Below are 19,372 nucleotides of genomic sequence, written 5' to 3'. Positions count from 1 at the left end.
ATTCCTTTTCTCCAGAGATGCTGTCTGACCCACTGAGTTACTCCAGATTTTTGTGTCTATCTTCGTTTTAAACAACATCTGCAGTTCCTTCCTGCACACAATGTGTGTAGTTGAAACAAAGAACTGCAGATGATGGTTAATACACTAAAGGACACAGAGTGCAGGAGTAACTCAACGGGTCAGGCAGCATCTCTGCAGAACGTGGATAGGTGACGTTGAGACCCTTCTCCAGACTGATTCAGTCTGCTGAGTTACTCCAGCACTTTGTGTAATTTCACCTTAAAACTAGGCACTGATGCCGCTGGCCTGTATCAGCAAGCCCTTCTTCACCAACTACCACATGGTCCGGTTGAAATGACTGTTGTTGTGGCTCACGTTGTAGCCCTTCACTGACCGTGCTTTCTTCAGGCCGCCGCTACCGCCAGGATGTGCTTGGTCATCGGTGGAATCTGTCAGCGAGTCCGGAGGACGAGGAGGCAGCGTGGGTGCGGCAACAAAGTGACGGCCAACAGGAAGATGCGGCGGCTGGTGAGCGTGGAGGGAGCCCCACAGACACCTACGCGCGTCCTGCGCGTGGCAACAGCGTGAAGAAAGTGTTGTCCCCAGGGGCTGCAACGAGAGGTGCGACAACAGCTGTGTCAACCGGACCTTGTTGTGGGTGATGAAGGGCTCGCTGGTTCACCTTGCAAGCTGGGGGTAGCGTCGGTGGCCGGGTGTGTTGTGGGCAGGTACCTCTGTTAATACCAAAATCTGTTATAAAGAAGTCCGTTAAAATGAGGGTTTACTGTAGTGGCCAACAAGATCTGGGCAATGCATTATTTGAACGATTTACCACCAACACATACATGATAGAAGAGTTTCAGTATTATTATGATAATATACAAAGATTAGTCTAAATTAATTTAGTAAATAAGATAACCTGGTAGTGAAGTAAGAAAATAATTCCGAGTTAAATGTAGTTTCAGTTTGAAGATTTCCATGAAAATAAATTTCACTCTGAAGATAAATCACTTATCACTATTCACCTTGAACAGAGAGTGTCATCAAGTATCCATAGCTCGTTTTTATTGTCAGTTTAATGGCATGTGAAATGCTACTTCTCCTGAAATAATGCATAAATCTTTTTAAGCAAATCAGTTTGATTTCTGTCCCCCCCCCCCCCCCCCCCCCCCCCCCCCCCCCCCCAATCCAAAGTGTGATCACAGCTTCTATTCCTATTAACTAAAGCAAAATAATTCTTCTAGTTGGCTTTCCATGATCTTGCCACCATTCCCTCTAATTGTTAGTGGTTTATTTTTTGGAAAAGGTAAATAAAATTCATTACAGATGCCTTCATGCATGCGAATTGGTGTCTTTTTTGGGTGGAATTAATTCTTAAAATAATTTGGAAAGTGGTTGTTTAAATAAATTTGAAATAGACATTCAAAGGAGCTTTTAAATAATATATTGTAACTAAGCACCTGGTAACCTAACTGTGTACTCTATCCTTAAAAATAATGATACCTTGAAGTAATGCTCAGGGTTTTGATGAGCAGACCTGCTGAGAAGCTGCATGACAACATTAGCTGGATGTGCATGTGTGACCGCTTGGTGCCACATTCTATCTTCCAATGGTTCAAACACTGAGATGAAAACGTTTGAAAGCACACCTAAACAGTGATGTGTATGCATGTACAGGAAAAATAGGAACCTTTCAAGTTGTCAGTTTGACAGTGGTGTACATGAGGGTTTGTTTTGGAATACAATATCAACTTGTCAGCATAAACAAGGCATGTTGGTGTTAGTTTGGAATCTCATTGTCGGGCCAAGTTTTTCTGTGTTGGGTTATCCAACACCGGCAGTGCAGATAGTTTAGGGAGCACAGTGGGGCAGCAGTAGAGTTGCTGCCTGGCAGCGCCAGAGACTCAAGTTCGATCCTGACTACAGGTGTGGTCTGTACGGAGTTTGTACATTTTCCCTGTGACCATATGGGTTTTCTCCAGGTGCTCCGGGTTCCTACCACACTCCCAAGACATGCAGGTTTGTAGGTTTATTGGCTTTGGTAAAAATTATAAATTGTCCCTAGTGTGTAGGATACTGCAAGTGAACGGGGTGAATGCTGGTCGGCATGGACTCTGTGTGCTGAAGGGCCTGTCTGTGCTGTATCTCTAATGTCTAAAGTCAAGATGGACATGGCCAAATGAGATGCTTTCTGCAGAAATTAATGGATGTCCTCTGGGTGAGAGGATGGATGACCACTGCATTGGAAATATTATTCCACAAATTAAAAAGCAAATTAACGAAGTTCATATTAAGTAAAGAAGTTTTAATATCAGATTCATGTGACATTAGTTAATACCTAATACTTGGTTGGGTCCTATGTTCCCTGAATAAAGATAACATTTTTAGTAGATGTCTAAATAAAATGGGATAATTTAAAACATTTTTATTGCTAAATAGGTTTGAGGTGAGAGGGGAAAGATTTAATAGAAATCTGAGTGGCACCATTTTCCACTCAGAAGAATAGTTGATATATGTAATGAGCTGCCCGAAGTGATATTTGAGGCAGGTACTATAATAACATTAAAAAGACATTTGGACAGATGCATGGATAGGAAAAGGTTTAGAGGGATATAGACCAAATACGGACAAGTGGGACCAGTGCAGATGGGGCATCTTGGTCGTTGTGGGCAAATTGGGCCAAATAACCTGTTTCCATGTTGTATGAGGTATTACAAAATTGAGAAAAAGGTGGAAAATTGCAAAACAATTTTCATCATTTGTCACTTTAAGGGACAGGTATATAAATGTATTGTTGACTGAATTTCTGCAGTGATTCCACTTCAATGCAGAGCTGCCTCCTCGAAGTCACTTGGGAGTCGGGTTCTGCTTTATAATTTTTTTTCTCATTTGACAATGCCTGTTTTCAAATGTGTTTTCATTTATCGTGAAACTTCCCCTTGGGGAACTGTTTATTAAGAGTATTCAATTATATTAGCATTTTTAATATATCTCCTACATCTGAATTTTGAATAAATACTTGTGAAAATTATTTACATACATAATTACATTTCCTGTAGATTCTGGCCGTGAGCTTGTGATCACAGACCCAGTAATTAGGAGTCGGGAGCTCTTCATTTCAGATTATGTAGACACCTACCATGCTGCAGCACTCAGGCAAGTTTGAGTCATTAATGTGATGGTTTATTTGACTAAAGCAGCAAGATTGAAATATTAATTGGTTTTAAAATATTGTCATGACAATATCAATTACAAATGTTTTTTCCTTACAGAGGGAAATGCAATATTATACATTTTTCTGACATATTTGCTGCGAGAGAATTCAAGCCACAACTGGACCAATTTTTTTATATTCTGGGCTACAACCCAGAGACGAGGTAAGGAGGTGACATTTGCAAGTCAAAAATAATGCAGATGCTGGAAATCTAAAATTACAATACAAGCAACTTTGATGTTTCTCTATTTGAGTCTGAAGAAGGGCCTCGACCTGAAACCTCACCCATTCCTCTCTCCAGAAATGCTGCCTGTCCCGCTGAGTTACTCCAGCATTTTGTGTCTTCCTTTGAGCATTTCCAACATTTTCTGTTTTTATTTAAGGAGGTAGTATTTGTTTTGACACTAGTCCTGAACTACTGCACAAAATATTGTTCAGTCAAATGTGGAGACTGCCTCTGCCTGTTTTCATGACAAAGGAAATTAAAGCGTGAGTGACATTGTAAAGGAAATACACCACTAGCTAAACTGATGGAATCATTATAAAATCACTAGAATAGTTATTATAAAAGGCACACATTAACATGACCCTGCTCATTGCCATAGCAAATTAATGATGATGGGTTTTGTAGCTATCAATTTCTCAAGATACTGTTTCATCTTTATTTTTCTCCGTCAATTGTCCCTGCCCTCATCGAGTCCCTACACTGAACATGTAAATGACTTCATTCCAACGTCACATTGACTTGTAATCATCCTGAGAGATAGTGGCCCCTCTATTATGTTCGAGGCTACTTCCTGCACATGCAGACGAGACTAGGCATCACCAGAATGGGCATTTAAATTTGTGCTCCACAATACTTATGTGTATGTCCTTAAGTGCCTTACACCGTCTGCAACAATGGTGTCGTCTGATTTAAAGCAGTTTGACTTTTTCATTTAATTTGTTCTTTTTTGTTCAGAGATCCGATTGGTATAAAAATGTTGTTCTTGCTGTGAAATTTCTCAATCTATTGCCTGTTACTAATGAGATTTCAGTTGGAAAATAAAGCGTGTGTGTAAAGGGCCTGTCCCACTTGGGCTTCATTTGCGCGTCACGCAGGTGGAGCGCGAAGATTTTGTGAATCCCAAAATCCTGGGGCGCCGCGTGCTATCGCCGCCTACGCCACGCCACCACGCCTCATCATGCGCACGTAATGTACGTCACGAGTGCGTCGTGACGCGTAAATGATGTGCAAACGATGCCCAAGTGGGACAGGCCCTTAATTCTACTCGGACAGTGGGAAACAGTAGCATATGATTTTGACTGTCCAAATTTCTAATCACCATCTTGAACCATGTACAAGACAAATGTGAAGCACTGATGTTTATAGATCAGCAGTCGTGGCAGTAATTGTGAATATACATTGTTTGTCACACAAATTGATGCAGTATTAAAGTTTACAGTTTTCATGTGTTGCTTTTCAACAATGTATTAGCATGAATACATAAAAATAACCAAAGGAACAAATTAAATGTGTATAACTGCAATTTTCAGTTAGATGACTTTAATGTTTTTCTGCTTTGACGATATATCTTGTAAATAATTAATGAGGTTACTTGTTTCTTGGACCAAGCACTTTATTAACGTCACGCACTTAGGGAATATTGCAGTTTAAAAATATTTTACCTCTTTTTGCCTCTGATACATTTCAAACCTTCTGTAAGTAGGGTTGACTTTATTAGCACAATTAATCACAACAAATTCATTTTGAAACTGATCTAAATTGCCTAAATCCCTTTTCATCTGTACTTCTTTTTTTTAAACAAAGAGGCCATGTACATTAGAGGATCTGTCAGTGACTTACTGTCACGCTGTTGAGTCTGTTTACAATGGTTTTGCTCGATGGAACATTGTAAAAATCGAGTTTCATCCACTACAGAATTAAAACTGATGTCCTTGTATTCTATTTGGTTTCATCTTGTGACAAAGATGGGTGCCTGACTGAATTCTGCACACTGCTTCTGTTACATCTATGGGAGAATGGAACAAGAAAGAAGTCTCATGTTACATTATTTTCTCACAGATTTCAATATGGGCAAATAATTATTGCTGATGCACACTACCTCATATTTTGGGAGACCAAAGTTTTTTTATTGAAGTTTATACTGGATCCTATTTGAATCCAATACTCCAACGAGACGACACTTCAAAAGCTGTAAATGGTTTCCTGAAGGCATGTAAAGGATGCATCAGAAACCTGCCCTGTCTTCCTCTTTCCTTATCTCAATTCACTTTTATTCATGTCCACTCCCTGTCCTTCTCTATATAACATACTTCTACCCACAGCTCTGCTTTCTCTCCCAGTACACCACCCTACCTCCAACAGAGCTACTGCCTTACAGCACCAGAGACACTGGTTCAATCCTGACTTTGTGTGCTTGTCCGTACGGAGTTTGTATGTTCTGCTTTGACCTGCTTAGGTTTTCTCAGAAATCTTCAGTTTCCTCCTATACTCCAAATACGTACAGGTTTGTAGGTTTTTGGCTTGGTATAAATATAAATTGTTGCTAGAGTGTGTATGGGTGTGTGTGTGTAGGATAGTGTTAGTGTGCGGGGATTGCTGGCCGGTGCGGACTCAGTGGGCCGAAGGGCCTTTTTCCGTGCTGTATCTCTAAAACTAAAAAACTAAAAACTAAAACAAAATACATTTTTCAGATTTGAACGTTAGAGTTTTCCGCTTTCTATGGGTTGTGTCCACTCCCCCCCCCCCAACCCGATCCCCATATCTAAAGATGTTAGGAATTAGACGATGAGCAGGAATCGCCTGTATTCCATCTCCTCCTCGGTCTGTTATGGCCTGATGAAGCAAGTGTTTGCTCACTCATTCCAATAAATGGATCTGTGCATTCATGCTGAAGGACAGTGGTAAATCTTTTACGCTACTTAACGACTGATGAAGTGGATCCATATCAGAATATTCTGACACATCAACGTAATGTTATCAATCACTCATCTGAAAGCAATATTCTTGTGTATTACTTTCAGTCCTCCAATCTGGTCAGTACTTGTTTATCCAATCTGTATGTTTCCATCGGCAAAGCATGTTTCCATCTAATTTGCTATAATCGTTCTTATGCGGAACATGGAGCAGAAGTTCAGAGCAACACAGGAACATGTTCATCAGCCCAGGAGGTTTGCGGCAAACATGATGCCAAATTAAACTAATGTGTTCTGCCTGCACATGATCCATTCCCTCCATTCCTTGCGTATCTATGTGCCTATCTAAAAGCCTCTTAAATGTCATTTTCATATCTGCTTCCACCATCACCTGTCAGAGCAATCCAAGCACCTACCATTCTCTATGTAACAACAATACTTGGCCTGCCCATCTCATTTAAACTTTCCTCTCTTTCATCTTAATGCTATGTCCTCCAGCCTGGGAGAAAGATTCTGACTGATAAGGCGAACAGTATTGAACACAATACTCCAAATGCAGCCTAAAGAAAGTTTTATAAAGTTGCCAAATGATTTCTTGACTTTTATACCTAGTGCTCTGACCAATGAGGGCAAGCATGCCATACACTTTATTTCCCACTTTATCTACCTGTTTTGCCTCTTTCAGGGAACGATGGTGTTGGACCCCAAAATCTCTCTGTACATCAATGCTTTTGAGGGTCTTGCTTTTAAATCTATCTTTTCCCCTTATATTTGACCTGCCAAAGTGCATCAGGGTCCTGGATTAAACTCCCATCTGCCATTTTTGCATCCATATGTGTAACTGATCTGTGTCTTGCTGCATCTGTTGACAGCCTTCTTCACTATTCAACTCCACCAATTTTGGTCTATCTGCAAAACTTCCGAACCAACCCATCTAGATTTTTCGCTAGGGTAGACAAAAAAGCTGGAGAAACTCAGCGGGTGAGGCAGCATCTATGGAGCAAAGGAATAGGCGACGTTTCGGGTCAAGACCCTTCTTCAGACTGGGTCTTCCGTGCAAAAATGGGAGCAGACAGATCAAGCATTGCACTGCAAAATCAAAGTGCAAAGTTCAGTTTGAAGAAGGGTCTCAACCCGAAACGTCACCTATTCCTTCGCTCCATAGATGCTGCCTCACCAGCTGAGTTTCTCCAGCTTTTTTGTCTACCTTTGATTTTTCCAGCATCTGCAGTTCTTTCGTAAATAAATAGATTGTTCTCCAAGTAGTTTGTACATATCTCGAACAGCAGAGGCCTCAACCAAGGTTCCTGTGGAACACCACAGGTCACAGGCCTCCAGCGAAAATAGCACTCTTCCACTGCAACTCTGTCTTCTGTGCGTAAGCCAGATCTGAATCCAAACCGTCAAGTTACCATGAATCCCATGCAACTTAATCTTCTGAATCAGCCATGAGTGCTACCTGTGTCGGAGACTTTTTCACACCATCTTTGCAGCACTTTATGGAGTAACCACTGAAAATCTGTTAGTTCTTCCTAAATGTCCATTAAATTTGCTGAGAGCTCTGGTTACTGGCAATTAACATGTTGCCTAGTCAGTTAACAAAGACACTATTGAACAGAAAAACACCAATGAGTCTATATTCAGTCAGCAAATTAAACTTGTCTTTGACAGGAACCAAAAGCCCTATTAATTGACCAGCTTGCTAGACCTTGTAAAATGTATCTTTTGCGTCGATCCCTGATGCAATTTGGCCACCCTTTGTGGCCTCCAATGCAAAAACTAAGGAAGGAGGATACAATTGAAATTGCAGTTTTGCAGCGGAAAGAATGATCAACAAATATTAATTTTATTAAGGTAAACAGAAATACAGAATCGTTTAAGTTTCCCTTTTGGCTTCTTGGACGTCGGACATACCAGTTTGCACACACAAGAAGTTCAAAGCTAGTGCCTTGCAGTAAGTGTGTGTTCTGTTTAAGGATGAGCTTTTATTCTTGTTTTTCTCCACGGCGATCCCTTCCCTTCCACAGAACACTTGCTATAAAACCGTTTTAGCTACTTGTGCACGTCACCTATCGCTGTCGCGCCACATGTACTTCAGTCACAGTGAGCGGTGAAGTATTGTCGGGGAGTGGAGGATATCAGTGGTCCGTGCATGCATGGTTATTTATTGGAAGCTGTTTGTACAAATTGAATGCAGCTGACAGGTCAGTCTGCCTTTCCTGCTCAGCAGAAATGAAAAACAAGTCTGCTGTGGTGCCAGGATCTTTTCAGATTTAAGAAAGCTTTGCATACCACTAAATAATTGGCCCCTGGTGTACAAAAAGCAAAGCAGGATATCATCTGTTAGAAATGGTATTGCTTATTCCTGAAATGGCAAATGTAACCATTTTACTGGCATCTCCCTCAGCTTAACCATCTTCAAAATATGATGCAAGCTATTCAATCCAGTGATTATATGTGGAGTGGAGTTTGATTTCACTGCATTCACTGAAATACTTGTCTGGAACAATGGTTGTGGGAACTGATAAAATTGGCTTCTGGAACAAAATGTTGGACCTTGATCAACTCGGGAGGGAGCCATGGTTCTTTCTGTGTTTAAGTAGTGTTACAATTAGAAACTATTTTATTTCTATCCCTTTATGCCAGTGTTTTTTAACTGAAAAAAGTAAGGCCACTGTTAGTAAGCTGGTCATTTCTGTTACTTCATGCTGCTTTAATGTGAAACTCATTGATATGGGCACAACAAAAAATTAAGTCAATTTTAAAAAACTACATGGGACGTTTTAACTCATTCTCTGAGGATCCTTACTGGTCAGATATGTCAACAGTGCAGTTGTGGTTTGAAACTTGACGCTATAGACTGAGCTGCTAGATCGTGTAACAGTTACATTGAGATGAGATCATATCTCTCGTATCAGCCAAATTAAAAGATTCCAGAAGATTCTGGGAACAAGGAGAGATTATCTTTATACTATTCAATTTTATCGGTGAGAGCAGGATCGTTCCTATATCGTGCGGATAGCACTCCTCTTTCTCCATTCTTATCCACTCTAACTGCAGAGTGGAACTATCCAGCCAGTACATTATGTTCTTAATATGCACTGCCCAGTAGTAATACATAAAGTTAGGTAATGATAAACCCCCAACTTCTTTAGATTTGCACAAATGCTTTCGTTGAATTCTATGTGTTCTGTAGTCCCATTTAAAATTAGTGATAGTGGAATCTAGTTTTTTGAAAAAATATTTTGGAATATATATTGGGATCGCTTGAAACAAATATATTAATTGTGGTAAGAAATTCATTTTTATAGCGTTAATTCTACCTGTCAATGAGAGCGGAAGCGTTTTCCAAAATTTAATCGTATCATTCAGTTTATTTAATAGTGGTATAAAATTGGCACTAAATAATGATTTGTATCTTCTCGTAATTTGAATACCCAGATACTTGAATTTTTCTGTTGCAATTTTGAAGGGGAATTTTAGTAAGTGTCTTGAATCCTGTGGTTTTAAAGACATAATTTCGCTTTTATTCCAATTTATTCTATATCCTGAAAAAGAGCCAAATTCCTCAATTAGTGTTAATAAGGTGGGTATACTCGTTTGTGTATTAGTAATATATAAAAGGATATCATCAGCATATAATGAAATTTTATTCTTTGAGTCCTTAGTGTTATATCCGTGAATATTCGGGTGATTTCTAATCCTTTCGGCCAGCGGTTCTATCATAAGGGCAAATAGCAATGGTGATAAGGCACACCCTTGCCTATTACCCCTTGATAAGTAAAATTTTGGAGATAGCGTATTGTTAGTTAATATTCTTGCCGTAGGTCTATCGTAAAGTAGTTTAACCCATCTAATAAAATTCTCTCCCGTATTAAATTTTTGGAGTACCTTGTATAAATACTGCCATTCTACTTGATCAAATGCCTTCTCTGCATCCAGCGTGACAACTGAAATATCTTCATTGTCCTCATTATGAGAGTACATTATATTGAAAAGCCTTCTCAAATTATTAAATGATTGTCTTTTGGGTATAAATCCCGTTTGATCCGTATTTATTAAATTGTTAATATAATTATTTAGCCTTCTAGCTAGAATCTTTGCTAAAATTTTCTGATCCATATTTAGAAGTGAAATAGCTCTATAAGAACCCGATATAAGAGATTATCTTTAATATTGTGTTCATTAAATATTTCTTGATCAACAGTAATGTGTCACCGTGGTGCAGCGGGTAGAACTGCTGCTTCACAGCGCAGAGACCCGGGTTCGATCCTGACTTTGGGTGCTCTCTCTGTGGAGTTTGCACCTTCTCCCTGTGACCATGTGGGTTTCCTCCTGGTCCTCTGGTTTCTTCTCACATCCCAAAGAATTGCGGGATTGTAGGTTAATTGGCCTCTGTAATTTGCCCATAGTGTGTTGGGACTGGATACGAAGGTGGGATAACACGGAACGAGTTTGAACGGGTAATCGAGGGTTGGCGTGGACTCGGTGGACCAAAGGGTCTGTTTCCATGCTGTAACTCTGTAACTCTAAACATCGATGATGAAATTCATCATTGCCTTCAATGTGTCAGTGTGCAACCTTTGGTTAATTGAGGAACGAGAATCAGGACCTCCGAGTCGCACAAAATTCATAGTGTACTGGGTTGCAATGATTCTTGCCCTCCTTTAGATAGCCTTGATCTAGACCTACTCATTGGGAGGATGAGCAAACCAAAATCAATAGACAATAGGTGCAGGAGTAGTCCATTCAGCCCTTCGAGCCAGCACTGCCATTCAATGTGATCACGGCTGATCATCCAAAATCAGTACCCTGTTCCTGCCTTCTCCCCATATCCGTTGACTACGTTATTGTTAAGAGCTCTATTTAACTCTCTCTTGAAAACATCCAGAGAATTGGGTTCCACTGACTTCTGAGGGAGAGAATTCCACAGATTCACAACTATCTGGATGAAAAAGTTTTTCATCATCTCCATTCTAAATGGCTTACTCCTTATTCTTAAACTGTGGCCCCTGGTTCTGGACTCCCCCAACATCGGGAACATGTTTCCTGCCTCTAGCGTGTCCAAGCCCTTAACAATCTTATATGTTTCAATGAGATCCCCCTCATCCTTCTAAACTCCAGAGTGTACAAGCCCAGCTGCTCCATTCTCTCAGCATATGACAGTCCCGCCATCCCGGGAATTAACCTTGTAAACCTACGCTGCACTCCCTTAATAGCAAGAATGTCCTTCCTCAAATTAGGGGACCAAAACTGCACACAATACTCCAGGTGTGGTCTCACTAGGGTTCTGTACAACTGCAGAAGGACCTCTTTGCTCCTATATTCGATTCCTCTTGTTATAAAGGCTAACATGCCATTCGCTTTCTTCACTGCCTGCTGTACCTGCATGCTTACTTTCATAGACTGATGTACAAGGACCCCCAGATCCTGTTGTACTTCCCCTTTTCCCAACTTGACGCCATTTAGATAGTAATCTGTCTTCCTGTTTTGCTACTTTGAAAGGTCAATGTCCTTACAAAGCCCCATATACCCATCATTGAGGCCCTAGTTACACTAAATTATCTGTATTGGGTAGGCCATGATATTCATTGGCCAGAATCAAAATTGTACTTAAAGTCTACTTGAAACACTAACGCAATCACACTTAGTTGTCGGAATTACTTGCCATGAAGGAGCATTTGAGACAGTATTGAGGACCTTGAAGCTGTGGACCAAGAGCACAAAGAATAAATGGCAAAATGGCACAAATGGCAAAAATAACGTACCACCTCACCTACCATCCATCTACTCCCATCAAGCCATGCTTACATCTTCTATGGAATAATGTATGGTTCTCACATTGATCTTGGGAACTACCTCAAAACTGGAGTGAAGCAAGTCATTTTCAATGCAAAGGGACTGCCTAAGGTGAAGTAATATTGACTTATAGACCAATTTCCCTACAGGCTATGAGAGTATCTCTGGTGTCCAACATTGAGGCCTTAGTTACCTACGTTGGGAAGGCCACGCTGTTCATTTGCCAGAATGAACATTTTGTTGTATTTACTCAAGTATCTGCTTGAAGCACTAAAACAATCCCACTGACCTGTTGGAATCATTGGATATTAAGACTGGTGAAGGAGCATTCGGGACAATATTGAGAACCTTGAGGCATCAGGAGAACAAAGGATGCTTCTCTGTATGCGTTTGCGAACACCAGGTTTCTTACCTTGAAAAACCCACCTAATTTGACTGTTTTGGAACTTGTAGCATCCTGTACTATGCCAATGTCAACAAAGCTGCTGGTGACTGATTATTGTCATACTGATAAGCTCCTAATGCATGATGCAGTAGCTGCTGAGTTAAGAGTCATCTGTCATATGTGGCAATGTCAGGGATCCAGACCTCCTGATGCTGATTTATGCATTGGTCTAATGTTGTTGCGGTTGTACATTGACATGAATGAAGTGAAATAATTTGAGAGGCTACCGAGCCCGCGGTGTTATTAGCCTTTGTAAAACCATTTCACTGGTTTGAAATTCTGTCCTCATGATGGATGATGATATGTTATTGTAGAGCTCTTCCCTGCAAGTTATTCTTATGAATACTTCTTTATCTAACAGGTAACAGTGGAGAACTGTAAAATCTGTGATTTGTGAGGAAAAAGGCTTGCGGTGCCGAGAGGAATAAGCTGCAATCTGAAAGGGAAATAGAAAATGTAAATGTCGGGTCTCGACCCGAAATTTCACTTATTCCTTCGTTCCATAGTTGCTGCCTCACCCGCTGAGTTTCTCCAGCATTTTTGTCTACCTTTGATTTCTCCAGCATCTGCAGTTCTTTCTTAAACAGAAATTGTAAATTGTGCATTTGAGAAAGATATACTTAAAATCTTTACACAGTGGTTGAGTGGCCCAATTTATCTGTCCACTTTTTTTAAAGGCTTACAGCTAACTCCCTGATTTACATACATGCCATGATTGGTGCAGCGGTAGAGCTGCTGCCTTACAGCGCCAGAGACCCAGGTTCGATCCTGACTAAGGGTGCTGTCTGTATGAAGTTTGTACATTCTCCCTGTGACCGCGTGAGTTTTCTCCAGGTGCTCCGATTTCCTCCCCACACTCCAAAGACGTACTGGTTTGTCGGTTAATTGGCTTAGTTAAAATTGTAAAATATCTTAGTGTGTAGGGTAATGCTAGTGCATGGGGTGATCACAGGCCAGCGCGGACTCGGTTGGACAAAGGACCTGTTTCCGTGCTGTAGCTCTAAAGTCTAAGACACTTCAGTGCAGTGCTGAGGGAGTTCTGTATTATTGGGGTAACACCTCTTGAGTGAGGTGCCAGATCCAGAAACAGGCGAAAGTTAAAAATGGTTTAACAAGAGAAAAATGCTGGAAACACTCACAAGATTAGACAGCCTCTGTGAAAAGAGGAACAGAGATGACATTTTAGGTCAAAGACCCCTTGTTGGAATTATTTGACCTGAAAGATTAATGCTGTTTCTCTTTCCATAGTTGCCCGAACTACTGAGTGTTCCCAGCTCCTCCTGTCGTTATTTTGGATTTCCAGCATCTGCAGATTTTTCCTTTTTGTTTACTGTGCGGTTTTGTTACAGTATTACATGAAGAAGGAAAGCTGCTGGTGTTCTGATCAATATATCAAGTTGTTGGAGATTGCCTTGAGTAACAGTACATTCATTGAAAAAATAATTGACTAAATAAAGCTGCTGTCAACATTTTCCTTTTTATTTATGACTTTTTTGATTATTATACTAGATTAAAGTCATCGAACTCTATGCACGTTTGACATTTTATGAGACATAATGTTTTGTATAAAAATAACTATTGAATTCAAGCTGTGCTCAAATTCTTCTTCTTGTTCTATTTGTTTGTGCTTTATTCTTGCATTTAAATTTTTTCCTTCCATGTAATATGTCTGCCTGTAATCCTGACATCTGAAAGCCATAAAGATTAATAGCTTCCAGGCAGGGAAAATGAGAGCAAGATGAATTGTTTTTAAGTTGGCACATGTGAGTTCTTTATTAAATACAACAGAACATGAAAATATAACTAATTTGATTCGCAGATGCATTTGAAAGCTATATCTTAACTTACACCAAGATGTGGCTTAATAAAGCTTACAAGCAATTTTGACATTTGTTAAATAAAACTGTTTAGAAAAAAAGCAGCTTAGAACAAAGGTATCCTGTTATGTATCATAATCACGATAGGTGCCTTGATAAATTATGAGTGGATATTTTTCACTTAAGAAAATACATCAAACTATTTCTCTACAGCAAAATCTCACCAATAACATAGAGATAAATGATCAGTAAATCAGTTTTTGGTGATCTTGGTTGAGAGAAGGTTGTTAACTGGGCATAAAACAAAGTTTGAGCAGTTGATGATAGATAGGATCTTTGATTTTTACCAAAATAGGCAATTGATGTTAAATCTAATTTGCAGTTTAGATTTTCTGTTATAGTGTGTCCAGATAATAACAATGATTCTTCAGCAACAAAGTACTTTGGGTATCCTGAGAATGTGCTCGTACTACACGTTAATTATTTCATGTGTAAATGTCTGGCTACTCAGCTCAACAATACAGAGCTCCCACAGCACAGATTACTTTGTGCACCCATTTCTAGATTGAGTTGTGATCAGATCTTAAGCTGATACTTAAAACTCTGTCTTGCTTTGGATAAAACAAGTCCTAATCACTAATTTGTAAACTTCAGGAAAGGACAATCTGGGATTATCCATCATTTTTTGGGTTTCTATGCTACCATTGTTGGATACTTGAAAAATCCTGTGCCTTTCTGTATTTACAAAATAACCATTTAATGTTTACTTAGAAGAATTGCTTTAAAACTCTTCTAAAAACATAATTTTTAGTCATTGTTTTCTACACACATTACAACAAATAAAATGTAAACATTTTGGCAATTCCATTTTAATTCCATTCTAATCAAAAGCGAATGATTTCTGAGTAGAAACAAGGAACTGCAGATGCTACTTTACAAAAAACGAAACAAAGTGCAGGAGTAACTCAGCATGTCAGGCAGCATCTCTGGAAAATGTGGAAAGGTGATGTTTTGGGGAGCCCCTCCCCACCTCCCCTACATGTCGCACTTATTTCTCCGCTCTCCTCTTTTACCTACATTCCTTCTTCCATCTTTACAATTCGCATCTTTACAATCCTTTTGTCTCGCATCTTTTGTCTTTAAATCTCTGGCCTTCTTCCAAATATCTGCCTATCACACGCCCTCCCCTCACTTCTATCAACCTATCTTTGTCCTTCCCCTCCTCTCCTCCAGCCTTCTTCCCTCTCACTACAATCAGTCTGCAGAAGAATCTCAACCTGAAATGCCACCTATCTGTATCCTCCAAGGATGCTGCCTGACCCGCTGAGTCCAGCACTTTGTATCACTTTGAATGATTTCTGAGATGGAAGGTTGAATTAGGCAGTGTCGATGTTATCCTTAAGATGCTGGTCAGGCCGCATTTGGAGTACTGTGAGCAAATTTGAGCCCCTTATCTGAGGAAGGATGTGCTGGCTCTAGAGAGGGTCCAGAGGAGGTAACAAGAATGATTCCAGGAATGAGGGGTATAGCATATGATGAGCGCTTGACAGCACTGGACCTCTACTCACTGTATAGAAGGTTGAGGGGTGACCTCATTGAAACTTACAGAATAATAAAAGGCAGAGTGGATGTGGAGAGGATGTTTCCACTGGTGGAAGAGTCTAGAACCAGAAGTCATAGTCTCAGAATTAAAAGGCGCTCTTTTAGAAAGGAGGTGAGGAGGAACTTCTTTAGTCAGAGGGTAGTTAATCTGTGGAACTCATTGCCACAGAGGGCTGTGGAGGCCAAGTCAGTGGATATTTTTAAGGCAGAGATAGACAAATTCTTAATTAGAACGGATGTCACAGGTTATGGGGAGAAGGCAGGAAAATGGGATAAGGAGGCAGAGATCAGCCATGATTGAATGGTGTACTCAATGGGCCTAATGGCCTAATTCTACTCCTATAACATGAATTTATCTAGGAGGGTTTCTTTCTTGGATTGTCATTTTTTAAATATTAATCTAAAATGATCACAAAAGACTTATCGTATTTTGGCGCATGTAGTGAATTATCAATGTTTAATAAGTTATTAAAAATGGAATTTCAGGTTAGCACGGAAAACATGGTAAGGTTTTCATAAACCTCAAATGGTATATTTGGGATCATTATGATTTTGATGCATTTTCAAGTTCAAGTCCTTGTTTATTGTCACTTAACCATCTAAGGTACAGTGAAATTTGAATTTTGAATGTAATACAGAGCTATAACTTGTTTTTCGTGGAGCGTTGAGAGACACAGAATAACACATTAATGGGAATGAGCTCAGAGTTTCTACTCTGGCGTTGGTTGTCCAGTTAGACACAGGAGAAATTGAATGATGCTCCTTTGGAATGCTGCTATGTATCTCCAAAGCTGCAATAAAACTGCTTTTGAAGGATTCATTGGAGCAGATTATTGATTGAATATTGTTGAGGTCTGGAATGAGGAAGGAAATTTAATATAACTTAAAGAAAAGTATAAACTCAATGAACAGGTTGCAAATTTACAAGAGTTGTGGAGGCTTTTACATTTGCAATAAACCACATTTTATATAACCAAGAGAAAATCGTATCCACCTAAAACCATTGTTTACTGGATCTTGCAGTTGTTTCATGCAAACATCATAATTCTACTCATCTTTAGTGAGATATGAAGGAAGAAAATATAAAGTCAGTACTTTTGGAACGTTGAATAAATGAGTAGCAGTGCAGATGTCTCCTCTGTGCTACAAATGTAGTTTAGTTTAGACATACAGCATGGAAACTAGCTCTTTGGTCCACTAAGTCGACACAAACCATTGAAACTTGAGACTTGACAATTTTTTCGTTCATTTTTCACAATAGGGACACAACTGGCACCATCAGGTGCTTCGAATGGCTCTTGTGGACATGGTGGAGAATCACCTGCTGCTGCTTTCTTGGTGAGAACACTTGGTATTAATGTGTAGGGACTTCTAGGATTAAGACCTAGTGAATTCTCCAGGTCAGAATGGTGGACAACTTGCATGGAATCCTGCAGATGGTGCTGTTTCCACCTACCCACAGAACCTGAACTACTTGATGGTAGAGTAGCGGATTAGGGGTTATGGACAATAGACAATAGACAAAAGGTGCAGGAGTAGGCCATTCGGCCCTTCGAGCCAGCAACGCCATTCACTGTGATCTTGGCTGGTCATCCACAATCAGTACCCCGTTCCTGCCTTCTCCCCATATCCCTTGACTCTGCTATCTTTAAGAGCTCTATCTAACTCTCTCTTGAAAACATCCAGAGAATTGGCCTCCACTGCCTTCTGAGGCAGAGAATTCCACAGATTCTCAACGCTCTGGGTGAAAAGATTTTTCCTCATCTCCATTCTAAATGGCCTACCCTTTATTCTTAAACTGTGGCCCCTGGTTCTAGGCTCCACCAACATCGGGAACATGTTTCCTGCCTCTAGCGTGTCCAATCCCTTAATAATCTTGTATGTTTCAATAAGATCCTCTCTCATCCTTCTAAATTCCACTGTATGCAAGCCCAGTCGCTCCATTATCTCAACATATGACAGTCCCGCCTTCCTGGGAATTAACCTCGTGAACCTACGCTGCGCTCCCTCAATAGCAAGAATGTCCTTCCTCAAATTTGGAGATCAAAACAGCACAGAATACTCCAGGTGTGTTCTCTCTAGCGGCCTGTACAACTGTCTATTGGGGGTTATATTTGGTTAAAACTAGGCCAGAATCTTCAGTTGGTTTTATTTGTGGTAATCAGTGTAACCATTGTATGCTGATTGTGGAGGGAATAAATATTTAGGGTGGTGGATGGGGCGCCAGTCAAACAGATGATGTCTTGTCCTAGAAAGTGTTGAGCTGCTGGAGTTACATTTGTCTAGACAAGTGGAAAATATTTATCACCAGGCTCCTCTTGTAGATGGGAAAAGGCCTGATGGTGTCAGGAGATGAGTCATTTGCTGCGGTATATCCAGACTCAGATCTTCGGCTGTGTCCACGGTATTTATGGGGCTTTTGATGGTGGGCAACTTGGCAATGTTAAAGCATTGAATATTGTGGGTGGTTGATTGATCTTTCTTATTGGAAGTGGCCAATATCTGATATATTTGTGGTACAAATATAACACTTTACACTGCGTGCTGGAGTCTTATCTGGACTTGTTGCGTGCAGGTATGTTGGTCAACTGGAATGGAACAGTGTGAAATTATCAGCAAAAATGCTCACTCATGACCTTATATAACCATATAATCATATAACAATTACAGCACGGAAACAGGCCATCTCGACCCTTCTAGTCCGTGCCGAACACATAATCTCCCCATGTCCCATATACCTGCGCTCAGACCATAACCCTCCATTCCCTTCCCATCCGTATAACTACCCAATTTATTTTTAAATGATAAAAACGAACCTGCCTCCACCACCTTCACTGGAAGCTCATTCCACACAGCTACCACTCTCTGAATAAAGAAGTTCCCCCTCATGTTACCCCTAAACTTCAGTCCCTTAATTCTCATGTCATGTCCCCTTGTTTGAATCTTCCCTACTCTCAGTGGGAAAAGCTTTTCCACGTCAACTCTGTCTATCCCTCTCATCATTTTAAAAACCTCTATCAAGTCCCCCCTTAACCTTCTACGCTCCAAAGAATAAAGCCCTAACTTGTTCAACCTTTCTCTGTAACTATGGTGGCAGAAAAGACATTGGTGAAGTTGCTAAAGATGCTTGGGCCTTTTGAGGAACTGTAGGACCACGGTCTGGGATAGGAGATAGACTCCAATAATCTTTATACTTATTAACGTTAGTGTTACCAAGTTGTCTTGATGCCAGTCCCAGTCAGATGTTGTATTTGCCATCAAGAGAGTTCACTCCCATGCCACCACTGGAATTCAGCTCTTTGGCCCCTTGTTGGACCATGGCTTTGATGGAATCTTGAACCAAATGCTCCTATCAAAACCTATATTGACATTGATGAAAATGTTAAAGACAGTGCTTTAAGAATTTGTTGAATTGGTGAGCAAGTGTTCCATGCAGCACTTGTATGACACCCTCCATAGTTTTGTTTTGATGACTGTATGTTGTTTGATAGTTAGTTGGATTAGATTCATCCTGCTGTTATTGAATAGAACATAACTGGGAAATGTCTACATTTGTTGGATAATGCCAGCAATAAT

The 19,372-nt window shown here is 40.2% G+C and overlaps 1 protein-coding gene across 7 annotated transcripts in view; it reads left to right on the top strand.

The window, feature by feature from the left end:
• The window catches only part of rerea (arginine-glutamic acid dipeptide (RE) repeats a), a 509,606-nt gene that overhangs the window by 255,565 nt on the left and 234,669 nt on the right, over positions 1–19,372 (top strand). For 5 of the 7 annotated variants that reach the window (XM_055659600.1, XM_055659604.1, XM_055659603.1 and 2 more), the window contains exons 5-7: positions 409–621; positions 3,060–3,156; positions 3,273–3,377. In XM_055659600.1, the coding sequence (XP_055515575.1) occupies positions 409–621; positions 3,060–3,156; positions 3,273–3,377 (415 nt within the window). The remainder of the gene's footprint in view (positions 1–408; positions 622–3,059; positions 3,157–3,272; positions 3,378–19,372) is intronic. The other 2 variants (XM_055659606.1, XM_055659605.1) reach the window with 1 other exon arrangement.

This window comes from Leucoraja erinacea, chromosome 30 (assembly GCF_028641065.1).
Source record: "Leucoraja erinacea ecotype New England chromosome 30, Leri_hhj_1, whole genome shotgun sequence".
Taxonomy (NCBI): Eukaryota; Metazoa; Chordata; class Chondrichthyes; order Rajiformes; family Rajidae; genus Leucoraja; species Leucoraja erinaceus.
This window is presented reverse-complemented; position numbering and strand designations above follow the sequence as displayed.